We start from the raw sequence: 15,355 nt of genomic DNA, 5'->3' as shown, positions 1-15,355 counted from the left end.
AATGTTGGGCTGGTTGCTGCTGCTGTGTCAGACATTGTGGACATAGAATAGAAATTTAAGATTGTGACTACTTTATTTTCAAATGCTGCACTTCCACAGTGTTTTTTTCCTAACTTGGTGAAGCTTAAATTAAATATTATCTCCCAAAGCCCTACACTTTTTGTAGACATGTACAAATTATTGAAAGTAAATAAAATGCATATATATACATATTGAAATATGTATATATAAATATATTGAATATATTTATATAATATATACATATTATCTATATATTATATGTATGTATAAATATAAAGAACTTTATGAGATGGTACAAAATCTAAACAGCAACACGCAAACTGTTGTGTTGGGAGAGGAAGTGGACCATCTATAAGCTTGGCTCAAGACACCTGGATACATGGACTAGGTCCCTAGGACTTCCTTCATCTCCGTGGTGGACCTTTTTTATTATCAGCATCATCAGAACTGGGTTAGGGAGAAAAAAAAAAACCTGAGTTCTAATTCCAGGTCTGCAGCTAGCAGACTAAGGAGCTATGTAATCATGGGCAAGCCTATAATCTCTCAGAGCTCTAATTTGCTTGTCTGGAAAATGAGAGAGTTGGTAATAAGTGCTTTGAAACTGGAATAGGAAAATGCAAGGTAAAAATGACTGCTTAAACATGATAGATCTGATCCTAATTCACAAAGGCAAACATATATCTCACAGGATTAAAAACTGCTTTGTACCAGAAAGGAAAGAACAAATCTAGAAAACATTACAAAATTACATGGTGATGAAGATTTTAAAATTAAGTAACATACTTTTTATCTTTAAAAAAAGGCCCTTTTACCTTACAAAGGATATTTCTACAGGGCTGGAGACATAGTTGAGTGGGCAAATCACTTTAGTGAGGACCTGAAGTTGGATGCCCAGAAAAGAAAGATAGTATGAGCATCTGTAACCCCAGTGCAGCGAGATGGGGAAGAGAAGCAGAATCCCTGGACACTCTGAGCACAGCTAGCCTGACCTACCCAGCAGAAGCAGAGAAACACACAGTCTCAAGCAAGGCAGATGGCCAGGACCAGCACAGGAAGTTATCCCCTGGCCTATACACATAGCACAGAAGGCACATACATGCACACACACCTGCACACAAACTTAAAAAAAATTAATACCCACCCGTCAAACTCTATCTTTCCTCTTTGAACAAACTCCAGTAGACGCTGTCCTTAAAGAAACAGAACTTTTTCTAGAATTTCCATAGCAGTATTAAACATCAGAGAAGAAAGCTGAAAACAACCTGTATGTTCAAAAATAGACACACAGCTAAGAAAAGTCTGGTTTTTCTAAGAAACCAGAACTGAGGTCTATATAAAATAGCTATAGAGCCATTAAAAAAACCAATGGACTGTCTTCAGTGAGTCCAGATATTCACATAACATAACATGAGAGGCGAAGACTGAGCAGAAGGCACAACACTCTCTTTATGGTGTTACAAAACTACAGACCGATGAAATCTGGAAGAGATACTGAGAGGGAAGACACAAGTTCCTGAAATTTGTTCTCATGAAATGAAAGGGAAGCTGGGGACAGGCTGTTCTCTAGTGACTGTCCACGACACACATCATGCTTCTCTGTGGCTTTCCTAATGTCATCTTACATCTGTAAGGAGAGCTTAATATTTTCAAGCACTTTCATGAAGATTACTATTGAACTGTTGAGAGGTGATCAGCAGCCTTAGACCTAAACACCAAAATTTTCAACTCTGTCACAAGGCTTTGGATGCCACATACAGCATCACAGCATGCAACAGATGAGCCACTGCCCTATGTAAAAATGTCATCAATATGAGACTAAAAGAGATAGCAAGGAATGATGTTTTACTTTATCAAATATTGACAATACAGGATTAAAATGATTGGCTAGGAAAGGAAAACCGATTCTAACTTTAAAAGACACATATATGCTGCAGGATTGAGGAAGAAATGGGTTGCAACAGAGGGGAGACAGCAAAATGAAAACACAATGAATTTCAATGGTGGTGGCTCTAACATTAACCGTCACAGGATAGAACACCCCAAGTAGTCAATGGCTTGAGAAACTGTGGAGGACTTCCGTATAAAATTGTTTCCTGAAACATTTATTTATTTATTTATTTATTTATTTACAATTTACTGACCATATATTCCAACTGTAGCCCCCTCCCTCATCTACTCCCACTTGCCCCATCCCCCTCCCTTAGTCCATTGAAACAGGGAGTCCTCCTCCCCTAGCATCTGACCCTAGACTATCAAGTTTCAACAGGACTGCCTGGATCCTCTTCCTCTGTGGCCTGGCAAGGCCAAATCGCCAGGGGGAAGTGATCAAAGAGCAGGCAACTGATTTCATGCTAGAGACAGCCCCTGCTCCCCTTATTAGGGAATCAACATGTAGACAGAACTGCCTATGGGCTACATCTGAGCTGGGGATCTAGGTCTTCTCAGTGCATGGTTGGTGCATCAGTTTCTTCAAGACACCTGGGCCCAGGTTTATTAGCTTTGTTGGTCTACTTGTGGAGTTCCTATCCCCTCCAGGTCTTTCTAGCCCATCCTTCTTCCATAAGACTCCCTGAGCTCTGCCCAAAGTGTGGCTCTGAGTCTCAGCATCTGCTTTCATACCCTGCTGGGTGGAATCTCTCAGAGAACACCTATGACAGGCTCCCTCATCCTATTCACTCTCTTTGACCTCTTCCTCTGATGTCTATCCTGCTTGCCCTTCTGACTGAGAATTAAGCATCCTCCCTAGGGTCCTCCTTCTTATTTAGCTTTTTTAGGTCTATGGATTGTAGTATGTTATCCTATATCATACGGCTAATATCCACTTATAAGTGAGTATATACCATATTTATCATCCTGGTTCTGGGTTACCTCACTCAAGATGATCTTTTCTAGTTCCATCCATTTGCCTGCAAATTTCATGATTTCTTTCTTTTTTAATAATACCTGCTGGAGAGGATGAGGAGAAAGGGGAACCCTCTTTCATTGCTGGTGGGAGTGCAAACTTGTACAACCACTTTGGAATCTGGCACTTTCTGAGACAATTGAGAATAGTTCTACATCAAGACCCAGCTATACCACTCTTGGGTATACATCTGAAAGATGCTCCACCATACAACAGGGACATTTGCTCAACTATGTTCATAGCATATTTGCTCAACTATGTTATTCGTAATAGCCCGAATCTGGAAACAACCTAGACGTCCCTCAATTGAAGAATGGATGAAGAAATTGTGGTACATTTACACAATGTTTCCTTAAGCTTTAAGGCGACTAGCACACAGCAGAAGCAATCACCCTCACTGGCTTAGCAATGTAGTATGTATAAATTAAAGTGATTTATGGCAATATCCAAACTAAGGCATACAATTATGGCATGGCTTTGGATTATCAGCCTACCATAGACTCCAAAACCACATCAGAGCTAACAGTGTGCAAGCATTTAAAGTTAGTTCTCTGACAGGAACTTCAAGCAGTGACTCTAGGAATGACAAGACTAATGCTCTCAGAAGTTTGACTGGATTTTCCTCCTTTCCTACCAGCCATTTTAAACAGTATTCCATGAGCTCTCAGGTGGCCGTGCGTTCTTTAACATGTTCTAAGAAGGATAAAGATTAGGTACCTGCTTCATAATGATATATCTTGTGGAAAACAACACGTTTTCATATATATTTTTCTCTCAAGATGGATGGCTACAATGCAAATCCAAAAATATTTTGAATCTCTCATAACTGCAGTGTCAGCGGAAATCACAAGTGTCTAGGTTATATAAGGAAGGTATGAGCGAAGAGCTAGTCCTACTTCTTGTGTTACCAGCATTATCGAATAACTAGAAAATGAGCTATAATTTTAAAAATGGATTAAAATCTCCTACTAATTAATTTTAAGTCAATGGTTTCTGGTGAAAGACTATGTGCTTATTTGTAATAAACAAATTAAAGGCTCTTTAAAAAGGGAATTGCTCGTTTTTGTTTTTGTTTTTTAAAGAATCACAGAAATACAATGAAAAAAATGGAAACTACTTCCCTAAAATTTCTTTTTGCCTGGTTTAACTATTTCTTAATGTCATGTCAACGTATTTTGCACACGTACGGAGTACTTTTCCACTGTACAGTATTCATTCTAGAATACTGCTTAGTGATTTACAGATTCACAGTCCATGGAAAGTCTGCAGGACTTCAAGATTCTCTTTGAGATAATGTTGACACACTGCGATTTGAATTAAATCACCACAAAGTCAACTTGATAAAACAGTGATTCAATGCTGAGACAGACTAACTCTGACATGCACTCATTAAAAGTACATGTAATGAGGCAGGGACAGGAGGGTGCTTTTGGAAAAATTAAAAATCAACCCCAGAAAGACCACATAGGTGGGAGCAAATCATAATTTAAATAGAAATGAAAATAAAATGTAAGTTGCACCAAAGAACTTCCCTACCTAAGAGGCCATTTACATTTCAAAGTCCTCTGCCTCCAGGATTCTTAGGTATTAAGAGCACTAAGGTTTGTCAGTGCTGTGGAGACACTTCAATTAAGGCTATGTGGTAGAGCTCTGTGCAAATTAATTAGCTGAGGTTAACAGATTTTCTAAATGCAGCTCTCTCAGACAGCCTTAGCAACGTGCAAGATTTGCAGGGAATTAAAATGTAAATGTGACTCACTGATCAATTCTTGCTTTCATATTTCGATAGCATTTTGTGTAATGGCAAATGTGCTCATGACAATACTACAATGCTGCTAACCACAACTTTTATTTGTTTCCCACTGGAACTAAAGGAAGGAGCTTTTAAAGTTTGCTTTTGGTAGGTTTTATTTCTGATTTTGATCTAGTCTTGTTGGCAAGAGTTCTTATACAGTAACCATAATGAACTTAATCATATTTACATGAAAAATGAGTGTAAATTTCAGAATGAAACATGCACCAGGTAGACAAGCTTTCTAGTACTTTCTATAAACATTATCATAACAAAACCATGAATTTCATATTCCTATCTCAGACTTCACCTGTTGAATTTGTTCACTATAATGTAGCTGAATATTAGAATTGAGCATGTTTTAATCCACGTTAATACTTGTAAGATCCTTTCTGAAATTCAAAGAAATATTTTTGACCCTTAGAATCAGATTTCTGATAAGTATCATTCTTCAGACTACTTAAAACATATGCAGAAAACAAATCAGAAAAAAAAAAGCAGTTGTATGAAGTTTCTTAGTATAGCCTGAACGAGGAAGAAATGTGAAACTTTCACAAGGTCAGGAGCCAGCCAACAATGTACACAGGAAACACACAAGCCTCTCTGCAGTCCTACAGTAAAGTCCCCATGGTCTCACTATGGGGACTGTGAAATCCCACGCTTCCTATGCCCCTATGCCACAGAAGTGACTCAGAGACGTTCTGAAAGACGCGGACACACTGGACAGACACGCAGTTTTAGGATACTACCATTGAGAAGAGGCTGTCCTTCCTGCACATCCTTCGGTAAGACCGCGCTGTAAACATCTTCAGGAAATCCAGTCTTGCATAATGCAATTTCACCAGAGGTCGCCACAGACGCCTGCAACACAAGAGAAAAATGCAAGGGATGATTGCTGCCTCCTTCAACTAAGAAACAGTCCACTTGGCATCCAGCCCCACCTTTTTTCAACTGTCTTGTACAAACAACCTCTGTTTCAGAAGGGTTACAATTAGAATGTAGAGGGCAAAGGGTTAATCTTTTTGATAATTGGAGTTGAAGGAACAAACCCTACTTGTCTAGTCCTGTAAAATCTACATAATACACATTCCAGGTTTTTCTAAGGACTGATCATTTCCATTAAAATGGCTATTGTGAATGAAGAGGAGGACCAAGTGGGAGAGAAGCTAGGAGTCAGCCAAATACTCCCTGGGTCCAACACATCACCCATAGCGACTAGAAGGCTCTAGTTACTACCCTCAAGTAGTGTATAGATAGTAGTGTATACATTCAAGTGAGTGTATAGACAGTTTTATTTTCTCATCTAGATCTTCATGAAGTTTGCTTCAACATATTTTGTTAAGGAAAAAAAAAGTTATGATAAACTTACTGCAGGAGAAATAATAGATGCTAAGTCAAACCAAACAGTATCAAATATACTTTGAGTCTTTAACTCAAAGGATAGGGTTATATTAAAAGTATAAAAACATCAATTCAACTAAGATTTGTTCACATACTTTATATAGTCAACTAGGGGATGGTTGTGGCACATTTTTGGATGACTCGGCCTTCACAGATTCAGTTTACAAAGAAAATCAGCTGAGTGGGAAGAACTGTGCCTGGTGTAGCTGGGACCATTCCATGAGCCGGAGTCCCTCAAAGAGTGAAAGAGGAAAGGGGGGACAGATGACAAAGTGCAGCCCTTCCCTTCTCTTTGTTTCCTTTCTGCTGTGAAGACCAGTTCAGCCACAGATGACAGCCACATGACATTCTGCCCAAGTCTATAGGGACCAGTGGCCATGGAGAGAGACCCTTAGGAAACCAGGAGCCTAAATCACATTGCCTCCACCCAGTTGCTTCTCTGAGGTATTTTTGTCATACAGACAAAAAGCAGACCAATCCAAAACCTACCAAAATTCATGACAGCTTCCAAGTCAATTGCATAGGAGAGGAGAATATATAAACTCAAGGATACAGAGGAACCAAGCTCTTTACCTCAGAGTGAGTGCACAAGTAACTGAGGTACAATTTGGCAAAGTGTGTTGAGGATAGTTATGGCTACCACTAGGCTGCAGTTACGTTTCCAGAGAAGCTCTCATCTGAGTGAACTGGTAGATAAACGTAGAGATATTTACTGAAACATGGATGTTTCAGGATCTATAGAGCACCTACATGTCCACCAACAGAAAAATGGACTAATACATTTTCCCACACTCAAAAAGAGAATTATCCAGTAACATTAAAACTAAAACACTAGTCAATATGTATCCCCATAGGCAACTTATCAAAAGGACAACAACATAACAAGCAGAAAACGTAAACCTTAAAATTATACATGATGTGGAAAGAGAAATTTAGTTATAAATCAAGCTAAGGATGAACTTTTATAAACAAACAAACAAAAAAAAAACACCTTTTATGTGGCTTTGCAGATTCAAACTGAAGGGTAAGCACATGGCAGTGAGTCACTCTTAAAAATAAATAAATAAATAAATAAATAAGGATATGATTGATGATTCCATTTATACCACATTTAATCACAAACATAGTCAATGCTATGGACACATACAATAGAAGAATTTTTTAATGGACAAGGCAGTCCAAGCAAGGTAAGGCTGGGACATGCCGAAACAGGAAAGATTTTTCTAAAGATGACTTCAAATCTATCCATAGTAACCCATTTCTTCTGTAAAGTAGGTGGAAGCCGCAAAGGAAGATGTGAAGACTGATACATGGGTATGTATGGGTCCAGAGACATAATTCAGAGCCAGTTAGTTGCGAAGAAGAAAGGCCTTCCATACTTGTGGAGTTTGAGACCCGGGAAGGTGTTACAGTGAGAGACTACTATAGATCCTCAATACCTGAACCCTGACACGGGAAGACACTTGGTAAAAGAAAGCTTAATGTATAGGTCACCCCCCCCCAAAAAAAAAAGAACTGCCCAGTGTGACATATTAAAGGGACAGATGTGTTCTGTGTCCCATTGCCATTGTTACAGATTGGCCTCTTTACCCCAAGCACAAGGTTAAAGCCATGGGGGAGTTGGGGCAGGTTCTTGTCAAGGGATGTGGGTCAGGGCAGAGCTGGGGAGATGAAACAAGAGCAGTCCCCTTCTACACTAGATACTGGGCAGAGGTTTATGGGGGTGGGGAGTGGCAGCCTGGATACTGGGCAGTGGGGGTGAGGGTGGAGCCATCAGTTTGCAGTTCCATGGAGAAGCTCTCCATGACTGGTGAAGTCTGAAGACCGTGGATAAATGGGCAAAGGGCAGCTTTGCTTCAATTTTATGATTCATGTATTTACATATGCAGAAGATCTAGCACCAAAAAAACCCTGGTCCGAACATACAGGAACAAGATCACAAGGCTATTCCAAGACCATCAGGAGTAAGGTGGATGTTACCCTCTTTATAATTTAGTCTCCTTTACATCAAAGAAAATAATTTCATTATGTTGCCCATTCCCTAATCTCTGCATATACCTTCTTCAGCTATGCAAGGGAACCTGCCTGCCTAACTTGACCATGAAAATTACAACAATAATAAAGTGGAACCCTCGCAAACTCTTCCTGCTCAGAATAAATGCCACGAAGCCCTGTATTACCTTACGGTTCTTATGTCCACTTCAAACAACTATTTAACTATTCACCCCTATAATAAAAAGGGATCCACAGAAGGCACGCTGTTATTAATCATGTTAGCATTTCTATTAACAACCTATTTTAATTTGGACATGGTGGTACATGATCGTAATCTCAGCACTTGGAAGGCAGAGGTAAGAGGATCAGCATCTTTGACTACATAGCAAGTTTGAGGCCAGCCCAGGTTATATATAAATCCCTGTTTTATATATGCGTGTGTGTGTGTGTGTGTCTGTGTGTGTGTGATATCTGTTTCCTTTCAAACTAACAAAATCAATACCTTAAACAAACAGGCAGCACTCAGGTAAATATATCTCCTGGAGAAATTTTGCCTTTATTTATTTATTTCAAGTAAATCCTACTAACCAGGTTAGTAAATTCCCTGTTTAACAATATTCTTCAAGGCTCAGGCTGGGCTGGTATCAGGGCTAAGACTTGCAGGGACTAACTGGTCGGCAAGCAAAACCTACTCAAACGAGGTGAATCTATTCCTTGAAGCCCCTTGCATTCACAAAAACAGCTATTGGACATGGACGTTTCTCTAAGAGTAACCTACACTGAATGTCTTACATTAGTGTTTCTTGGCCAGGGGAGTTTTTGACTCATGGAGCATTCAATAATGTCTCACATTTTAGGCTGTCACAGTTTAAAGGGGGAATGCGGGCTGCTAGAGGGGAAGAGAACAGGGATTCTGCCAAACACACCCAAGACAGGATTCACAATAAAGTGTTTAACCCAAACGCCGATAAAAGTCAGAGTTGCAAGTTACATGGCAACCCACGAGAAAGCACTGGATCCTCCACACGGCCATGTGTGGAGTCCATGATCTCAGTTAGCCCATTAAAACCTTGTTGGGACACCTTCCTCATCCCCCCATTCCTGCCTGACCACTCTACCAGGTCCAGGATGAAACTCTGGAAATCAGATGCAGAGAAGGGAACTCTCTCTCTCAAGCTTGCCATGCGTGCCTGAAAGGGGCTGAGGACTGTGCGTTTTCTTTGTATGTGAATGGTTCACGGGTGAACAAGCTTTTTTTCTGTTTCAGTCAAATGGCAGGCATTTTAGGTTTGCTGCTCTGTTGCAGGTTCTCAACATCACTGCTGAAACACAGAAGCAGGCAGACATTTGGCAAGTGAATGAACAACACTACACTGATCCCAGAGAAGTCCATCTGTGGACACTAGGCCTTGATTTTCAGCATGAGCTCACTGAAGGGCACAGGAGTCATTCTTGACCATGCAAATACAGAGAATTATCTGTTGCAGATACTTGGGATTCTGTTAAACTCTAGACAGCATTGGTTTCTCAGTTGATTCTCCTTACCACTCCAGGATGGGAAGAATTCCAGCACTTACAGATGAGTACATGGGTTCTCATAGGAAGTGGAATACCCAAGACCACACTTTCTCTCAGAGAAAGAGGCAGAGTTCTAACTTTGCTGCTTTTCCAATTATAAAAAACAATTACCACCCTTTGAAAACCTGTTCTGAGTGTTCTTTTGCCACTGGAAGCAGAAAAAGGCTTAGGCTTAGGAGTTCTAAGTTTCAAGTGGAAATTACAGATGTGATGGGCTGCAAGGGACATGAAGGCTCAGGGGGAAGGGGTACTGAGGTGTCCCGAAAAGAGGCTTGCAGTAACAAAGCAGAGGGGCCTGGCAGGGCAGCTGTGGCAGGAGCTCCCGGTTGGAGCTAAAATGAGACAGCAAGAAACAGCACATGCCTGGGGAATGACAATGAGCTCCCTGTGGTGCAGCCCAAGAAGCAAGGCAGGAAGTCAAAAGTTGAATCTGGAGAGTAACACATCGTCAGATCATAGATGGCTGGGAGCCTGGGGTTACCCTACTGGCTAGAGCAAGGGAGATGTATTCTGGCCCGGATTGCACCCGCAAACTGTGTTTGATAGAGAATTCTCCAAATTGCTTCATGGAAAATGCAGATAGGTGAGGAGTGACAGCCTGGAGACCCCTAAGCGCACAGACTTAAATCAAGGGTGGGAATGAAGATGGCCAAATTTTACTAACATGCAGTCAATTAAAATCAACAGCACTCAATGACAACAGGGCTCACAGAGGGAGAGTAACTTTCTTCCTGTTTCCAGCTGAGTGACTGTGAACATGGGTGCCACAGACTGGAAAAGATAATTATGAAATTATAAGGCCAGAAAGCAAGTGCTTAGGAAGCAGAGAGAATGGATGATAAATCCATCCATGGAAGTCGAAGACGACTCCATAGTTCAAGTGACATTTAAGCCTGGACTTTAAAGATGATTATAAATTTGCCAGAAGAAAAGAAGAACAGCATAGGCAAAAGATACAGAAGAACAAAGTCCCCAGTAATTTGTGCTGAGCCTGTAGCCTATCACACACCAACAGTGGCTTTCTTTCCTTGTAGGTTTCCTATGGGACCCTATGGGGTTGGTATGGGATCTCCAGGAGCAGTCTGTTTTACATTTAGCCCTCCAAAATTTGATCTCAAGGAATTATCATTCCATCTGGCTTTACACACTCCCAGGTTTATACATCAATAAAGTATTGAGAGACTCTCTAATGTCTTCATAACAATGTTACTTAGATGCTAGAGACAGACCATGACCAGATATCCACGCATGGCTCTTCCTTGCTGATTCATGCTTGTGAGCCTTGCTCTTGAGAAGAGCACACATGTCTGAACGTTGAATGTTGAACGTCTGAAGCACGGGATTTCAGTATACCGAACTGCGGCACTGTGTTCCCACCAGTTGCCACAGCCTGTGAGACCTCCAAAACATCAGAGTTCCCCATGTGAAAATGAGAGTACTAAAGATAGCAGCCACTCTCAGGGCAGGTGTGAGGATTAGCTATTACCCAGAGTGGTATTAGCACTACTAAGAGACCATGCCTCTGACTCATGGTTTATCTGTATACAGCCCGACAGTTCCCAAGCTGACTCAGCTTGACATACCATCTGGCACCTTTTTAAATACAGATTCTTGTAACCTAAACTCTCTACCACAGAATCTCAAAGAATGTGAGTAGGTATTTAACAAGTGACTCTTTCCAGAATCATCTCTCAGCTCTGTATCTTTTGGTTCTGGTCTTCCAGATTAATAACTTAGCAACAAGAAAGGGGAATAAAGAAATTATTACATTTTGTTTTTATTTATGTTGCTTTTAAAATTTTGTGTGGGAATGTCCAACCAACAATTGGTCCAACCTGAGACCCACCCCATGGTAGAGAGCCAGCCCCTGACACTATTACTAATGCTCTGCTATGCTTACAGACAGGAGCCTAACGTGACTGAGAGCTCCAGCCAGCAGTGGATTAACACAGATGCTGGGACTTGCAGCCAAGCATAGGCTAAAGCTCCGGGGGTCCTGGGGCTCTGCCTCATGCTTGGCTGCATGGAAGGACTTGGAGGGGACAGGAATTTCAGAAGACCAATAGAGGCAACTAACCCAGTCCCATGAGGCCTTACAGAGATGGAGACATCAACTAAGGAGCATGCATGGTCTGAAACCAGGACCCCTGCGCCTATGTGGTCAGTGACCAGCTTGGTCTTCATATGGGTCGCCTGGCGAGTGGAGGTGTGGGATGGGGGCTGTTTCCAGCATGAATTCTATTTTCTGCTTTTGGATCACTTACCCCTGGAAGGGCTGCCTTGCCTGGCTCAGGGATGAGGATACACTCAGTTCTGATGTGACTTGATGTGCTGGGAGGGTCAATACAGGGCAAGGGGCACTCCCCTTTTCTAGGGGAAAGAGAGAAGGGGAGGGGGAGGGAGAAGGTGGAGGGCTGGGAGGGGAGGAGGAAGGGACACTCTTGGGATGTAAAGTAAATAAACTGAAATAAAAAGTTTTCTGAAAAAGAAATATTGTGTGTGGGTGTGTGCATGCAGAGGCACATGTGTGCACTATGTAAATGCTTCCAGAAGTGACAGAAAGGTGATGAATGGCTTGTTCTATCACTCTCCTCATTTCTTTGAAATACAGCCTCTCAATGAACTTGCAGCTAGGCTGGCAACCAGCATGTCCCATTTATCCTTCTGCCTCTGGCCCCACAGTTACAGGATTAGAGACATGAATGAAAGCATGTCAGGTTTTTCACATGTGTGGCAAGAATTTGAACTCGGGGCCTTATGACTTTGAAGCAAAACATTTTACCCACTTAACTATCTGTCCGGCACCTGTTCTATTCACAGCACTGTCCTATTGCCATGAAGAGACACCATGACAATGGCAACTAGTATAAAGAAAAACATTGAACTGGGAGCTTGCTTACAGTTTCAGAGGCTTAGTACATAACCATCATGGCAGGGAGCTTGGTGGCAGATTTGGTATTGGAGAAATAACTGAGAGTGACATCCTGATCCACAGGCAGGCAAAGAAAGAGAGAGAGAGAGGGAGAAGAGAGAGAGAGAGAGAGAACCACAGGAGCTGGCATGGGGTTTTGAGACTTCAAAGGGCAACCCCAGTGAGACATTTTTCTCTAACAAGGCCACACCTCCTAATCCTTAAAGTCCTTTTGAAGAGTTCAACTCTCTGGTGACCAAATATTCAAATATATAAGCTTATGGGCCATTCTCATTCAAATGACCACAACTCCCATCTCTATTCTTTAGAATAATTATGAAAAAAGGATTCTTTGTTTTGTTTTGAGACACTATCTCACTGTGCAGGTTTCACAAATGCAACCATACCAGGCTTTTCACTTGGGTGCTGGGAAAAGCTGGCCTCGAACAAGGTTGATCTTGGACATCTCAAAGACATCTGCGTGCCTAAAGGTATATACCACTATGCCTGAAATAAAAATATATTTAAAAATATAATTTTTTAAAAAACCTTTCTGTTGTTAAGCAAGAACCGAACAGAGTAAGGACTTTCCCCCTGAGGGGACAAGCATCTTGACGGACTGCAACAGCAAAAAAGGAGCCAATAATTATTCCTGGGGTAGTCCTGGGTTCATAGATGCTATCACTGCCCTTCCACAAATAGACTAAGTTTTATAGAACTATATTTGCCTCACCTGATTCTCCTCCTGTGTCCTCTGAGGGGGACAGAAATACCAGAATCTCTATTATTTGGTTTGAAAATGACACCTTCTTGGTTCTGTTGTTCTGCTATTAACAGGGACATCACCTCATCCCTCCCCCCCCACTCCGCCCTGTAATCACTCTCTTCCACACCACTGCTCAAAAATGACAAGGAGTTGGCCAGTCCCCTCAGAGTAGCAGAGCAAAAGTCCTGCCAGTCAGAGGATCTGAACTCATTTACTGCCGCTCTGCACTCTTACACAATCAGCTCACCTATCTTGAGTTTCAATTTCCTCTTACAAGTTTTCGCTCTCCTCTTCCTGGGCTGGAGATCGAGCCCCTTGTCTGTGGCGGCAGAAGTGCAATAGGAGTTGAGGAGTTAGGCTCGCTTGTTACCATTAGTCTCTCTCTTCTGATTCTGACCTTGCGGACGGTGGCTTTTTGACCTTGTTAAAATGTTCCACGGTCTCTAACTGTGAGCTTTAAAACCTGAGCGCATTTCTTCAAGTTTCTGCTTGTGATCGGTTTTTGCTCTCCTCTGCGTCTGCTTTCTTATTTTCTCCAAGTCACCCTTGAATCTGAGCTTTTAAATATGCTGAGACACTGTGGACTGACTGTCCAGCACCCTCAAATTTCCTTCCTAGTCTCGATCGTTTATGCATATCATTTATAAATATATACATATTTATATAAATTTATGTATCATCCCTAAAAGTTTCACATCTGAAAGCAAGCCCACACCTTGAAGAATCATTGCAGTTTTTAACTAAGAGGACCACTAGCCTATAAGCCCTTAGTCGACTGGATATTTCTCCCTATTTTCCTTTCTGCTCATTAGATTCCTGTGATTATAATCCACCCAGAGGACTACAGAGATTATCAGATATTGATGAATTGATACTTCCTTAAAATACAGGTCTTCCCCTACTCTATGGAATGAACAGCAGTCATGTGCATAGTGTTAAGAATGAAGGGCTTTTTCACACCTACAAGGGTTAAAATCCTGCCCCTACCCTCCTATTTCACTATTTTGTTCAGGTATAAAGGCTCATCCTATGATTCAGCTTCCTCCTTTGCAATAGTAATAGTAATAGTAATTGGTATGCTTTTGGCCTTCAGAACATTGTACTAAAAAGCAACAAACAGCATAAAGATAATTGTTTATTCCCTATAAAGCCAAGGTAACTAATGTTGTGTTGCTATTATTTTTTTGTGTTGTGAAGATTTGGTCTCTTTGTTTATAAAATATATTCTATAAAACATAAAATGTTCTCTACAATGTCTATGAATTGAGACATTTTCTTTTCTTTTCTTGAAAACAGAGTCTAGCCAAGCACAGTGGTACATGTCTGTAATATTAGTACCATGGATGGCAGAGGTAGGCAGATCTCTGTGACTCCGAGGCCAGCTTGGTCTACAGAAAGAGCTCAAGAAAAGCCAAGGCTACACAGAGAAACTCTATCTCAGAAAACAAACAAACAAACAGATAAATTCTTTTCTCATACAATATATACTGACTACACTTTCCCCTCCCCCTACTTCTCCCATTTCCTCACCACCTCCTCCCCCTTCCAGAACCATTCCCTTTCTGACTCTTTAGAAAAAAAGAGCAGACTTCTAAGAACCATTCCCTTTCTGACTCTTTAGAAAAAAAGAGCAGACTTCTAAGAGATAACAACCAAATATGACAAAATAAAATATAATATGATGAAGTAAAAACTATCATAATAGAGTTGTGCATGGCGACCTAGCATGTGGAAAAGAGTCCCAAGAACAGACACAAGAGTCAGAGACCTGCTTGTTCTTACAGTCAGGAGTCCCATAAAAATACTGAGCCAATCACTATAATATATATACAGAGGATATGATGTAGGCCCATATAGGCCCTGTGCTTGCTGCTTCAGTCTCATATATACCCTACCTAGTTGATTCAGAGAACCTTGTTCTACTGGTATCTTCCATTCCCTTTGGCTCTTACAATCTTTCTGCTTCCTCTTCCTTGGATTCCCTGAGCT

At 41.2% G+C, this 15,355-nt stretch overlaps 1 protein-coding gene across 1 annotated transcript in view; it reads right to left on the bottom strand.

Moving 5' to 3' along the window:
- The window catches only part of Cdh2 (cadherin 2), a 225,541-nt gene that overhangs the window by 183,737 nt on the left and 26,449 nt on the right, over nucleotides 1-15,355 (bottom strand). Inside the window, exon 2 of the mRNA XM_060377646.1 lies at nucleotides 5,465-5,576. Coding sequence (XP_060233629.1) covers nucleotides 5,465-5,576 — 112 coding nt within the window. The remainder of the gene's footprint in view (nucleotides 1-5,464; nucleotides 5,577-15,355) is intronic.

Source organism: Meriones unguiculatus, chromosome 2 (assembly GCF_030254825.1).
Source record: "Meriones unguiculatus strain TT.TT164.6M chromosome 2, Bangor_MerUng_6.1, whole genome shotgun sequence".
Lineage (NCBI taxonomy): Eukaryota > Metazoa > Chordata > Mammalia > Rodentia > Muridae > Meriones > Meriones unguiculatus.
The sequence above is the reverse complement of the archived record's forward strand: the minus strand, read 5'-3'. Positions and strand labels throughout refer to the sequence as shown.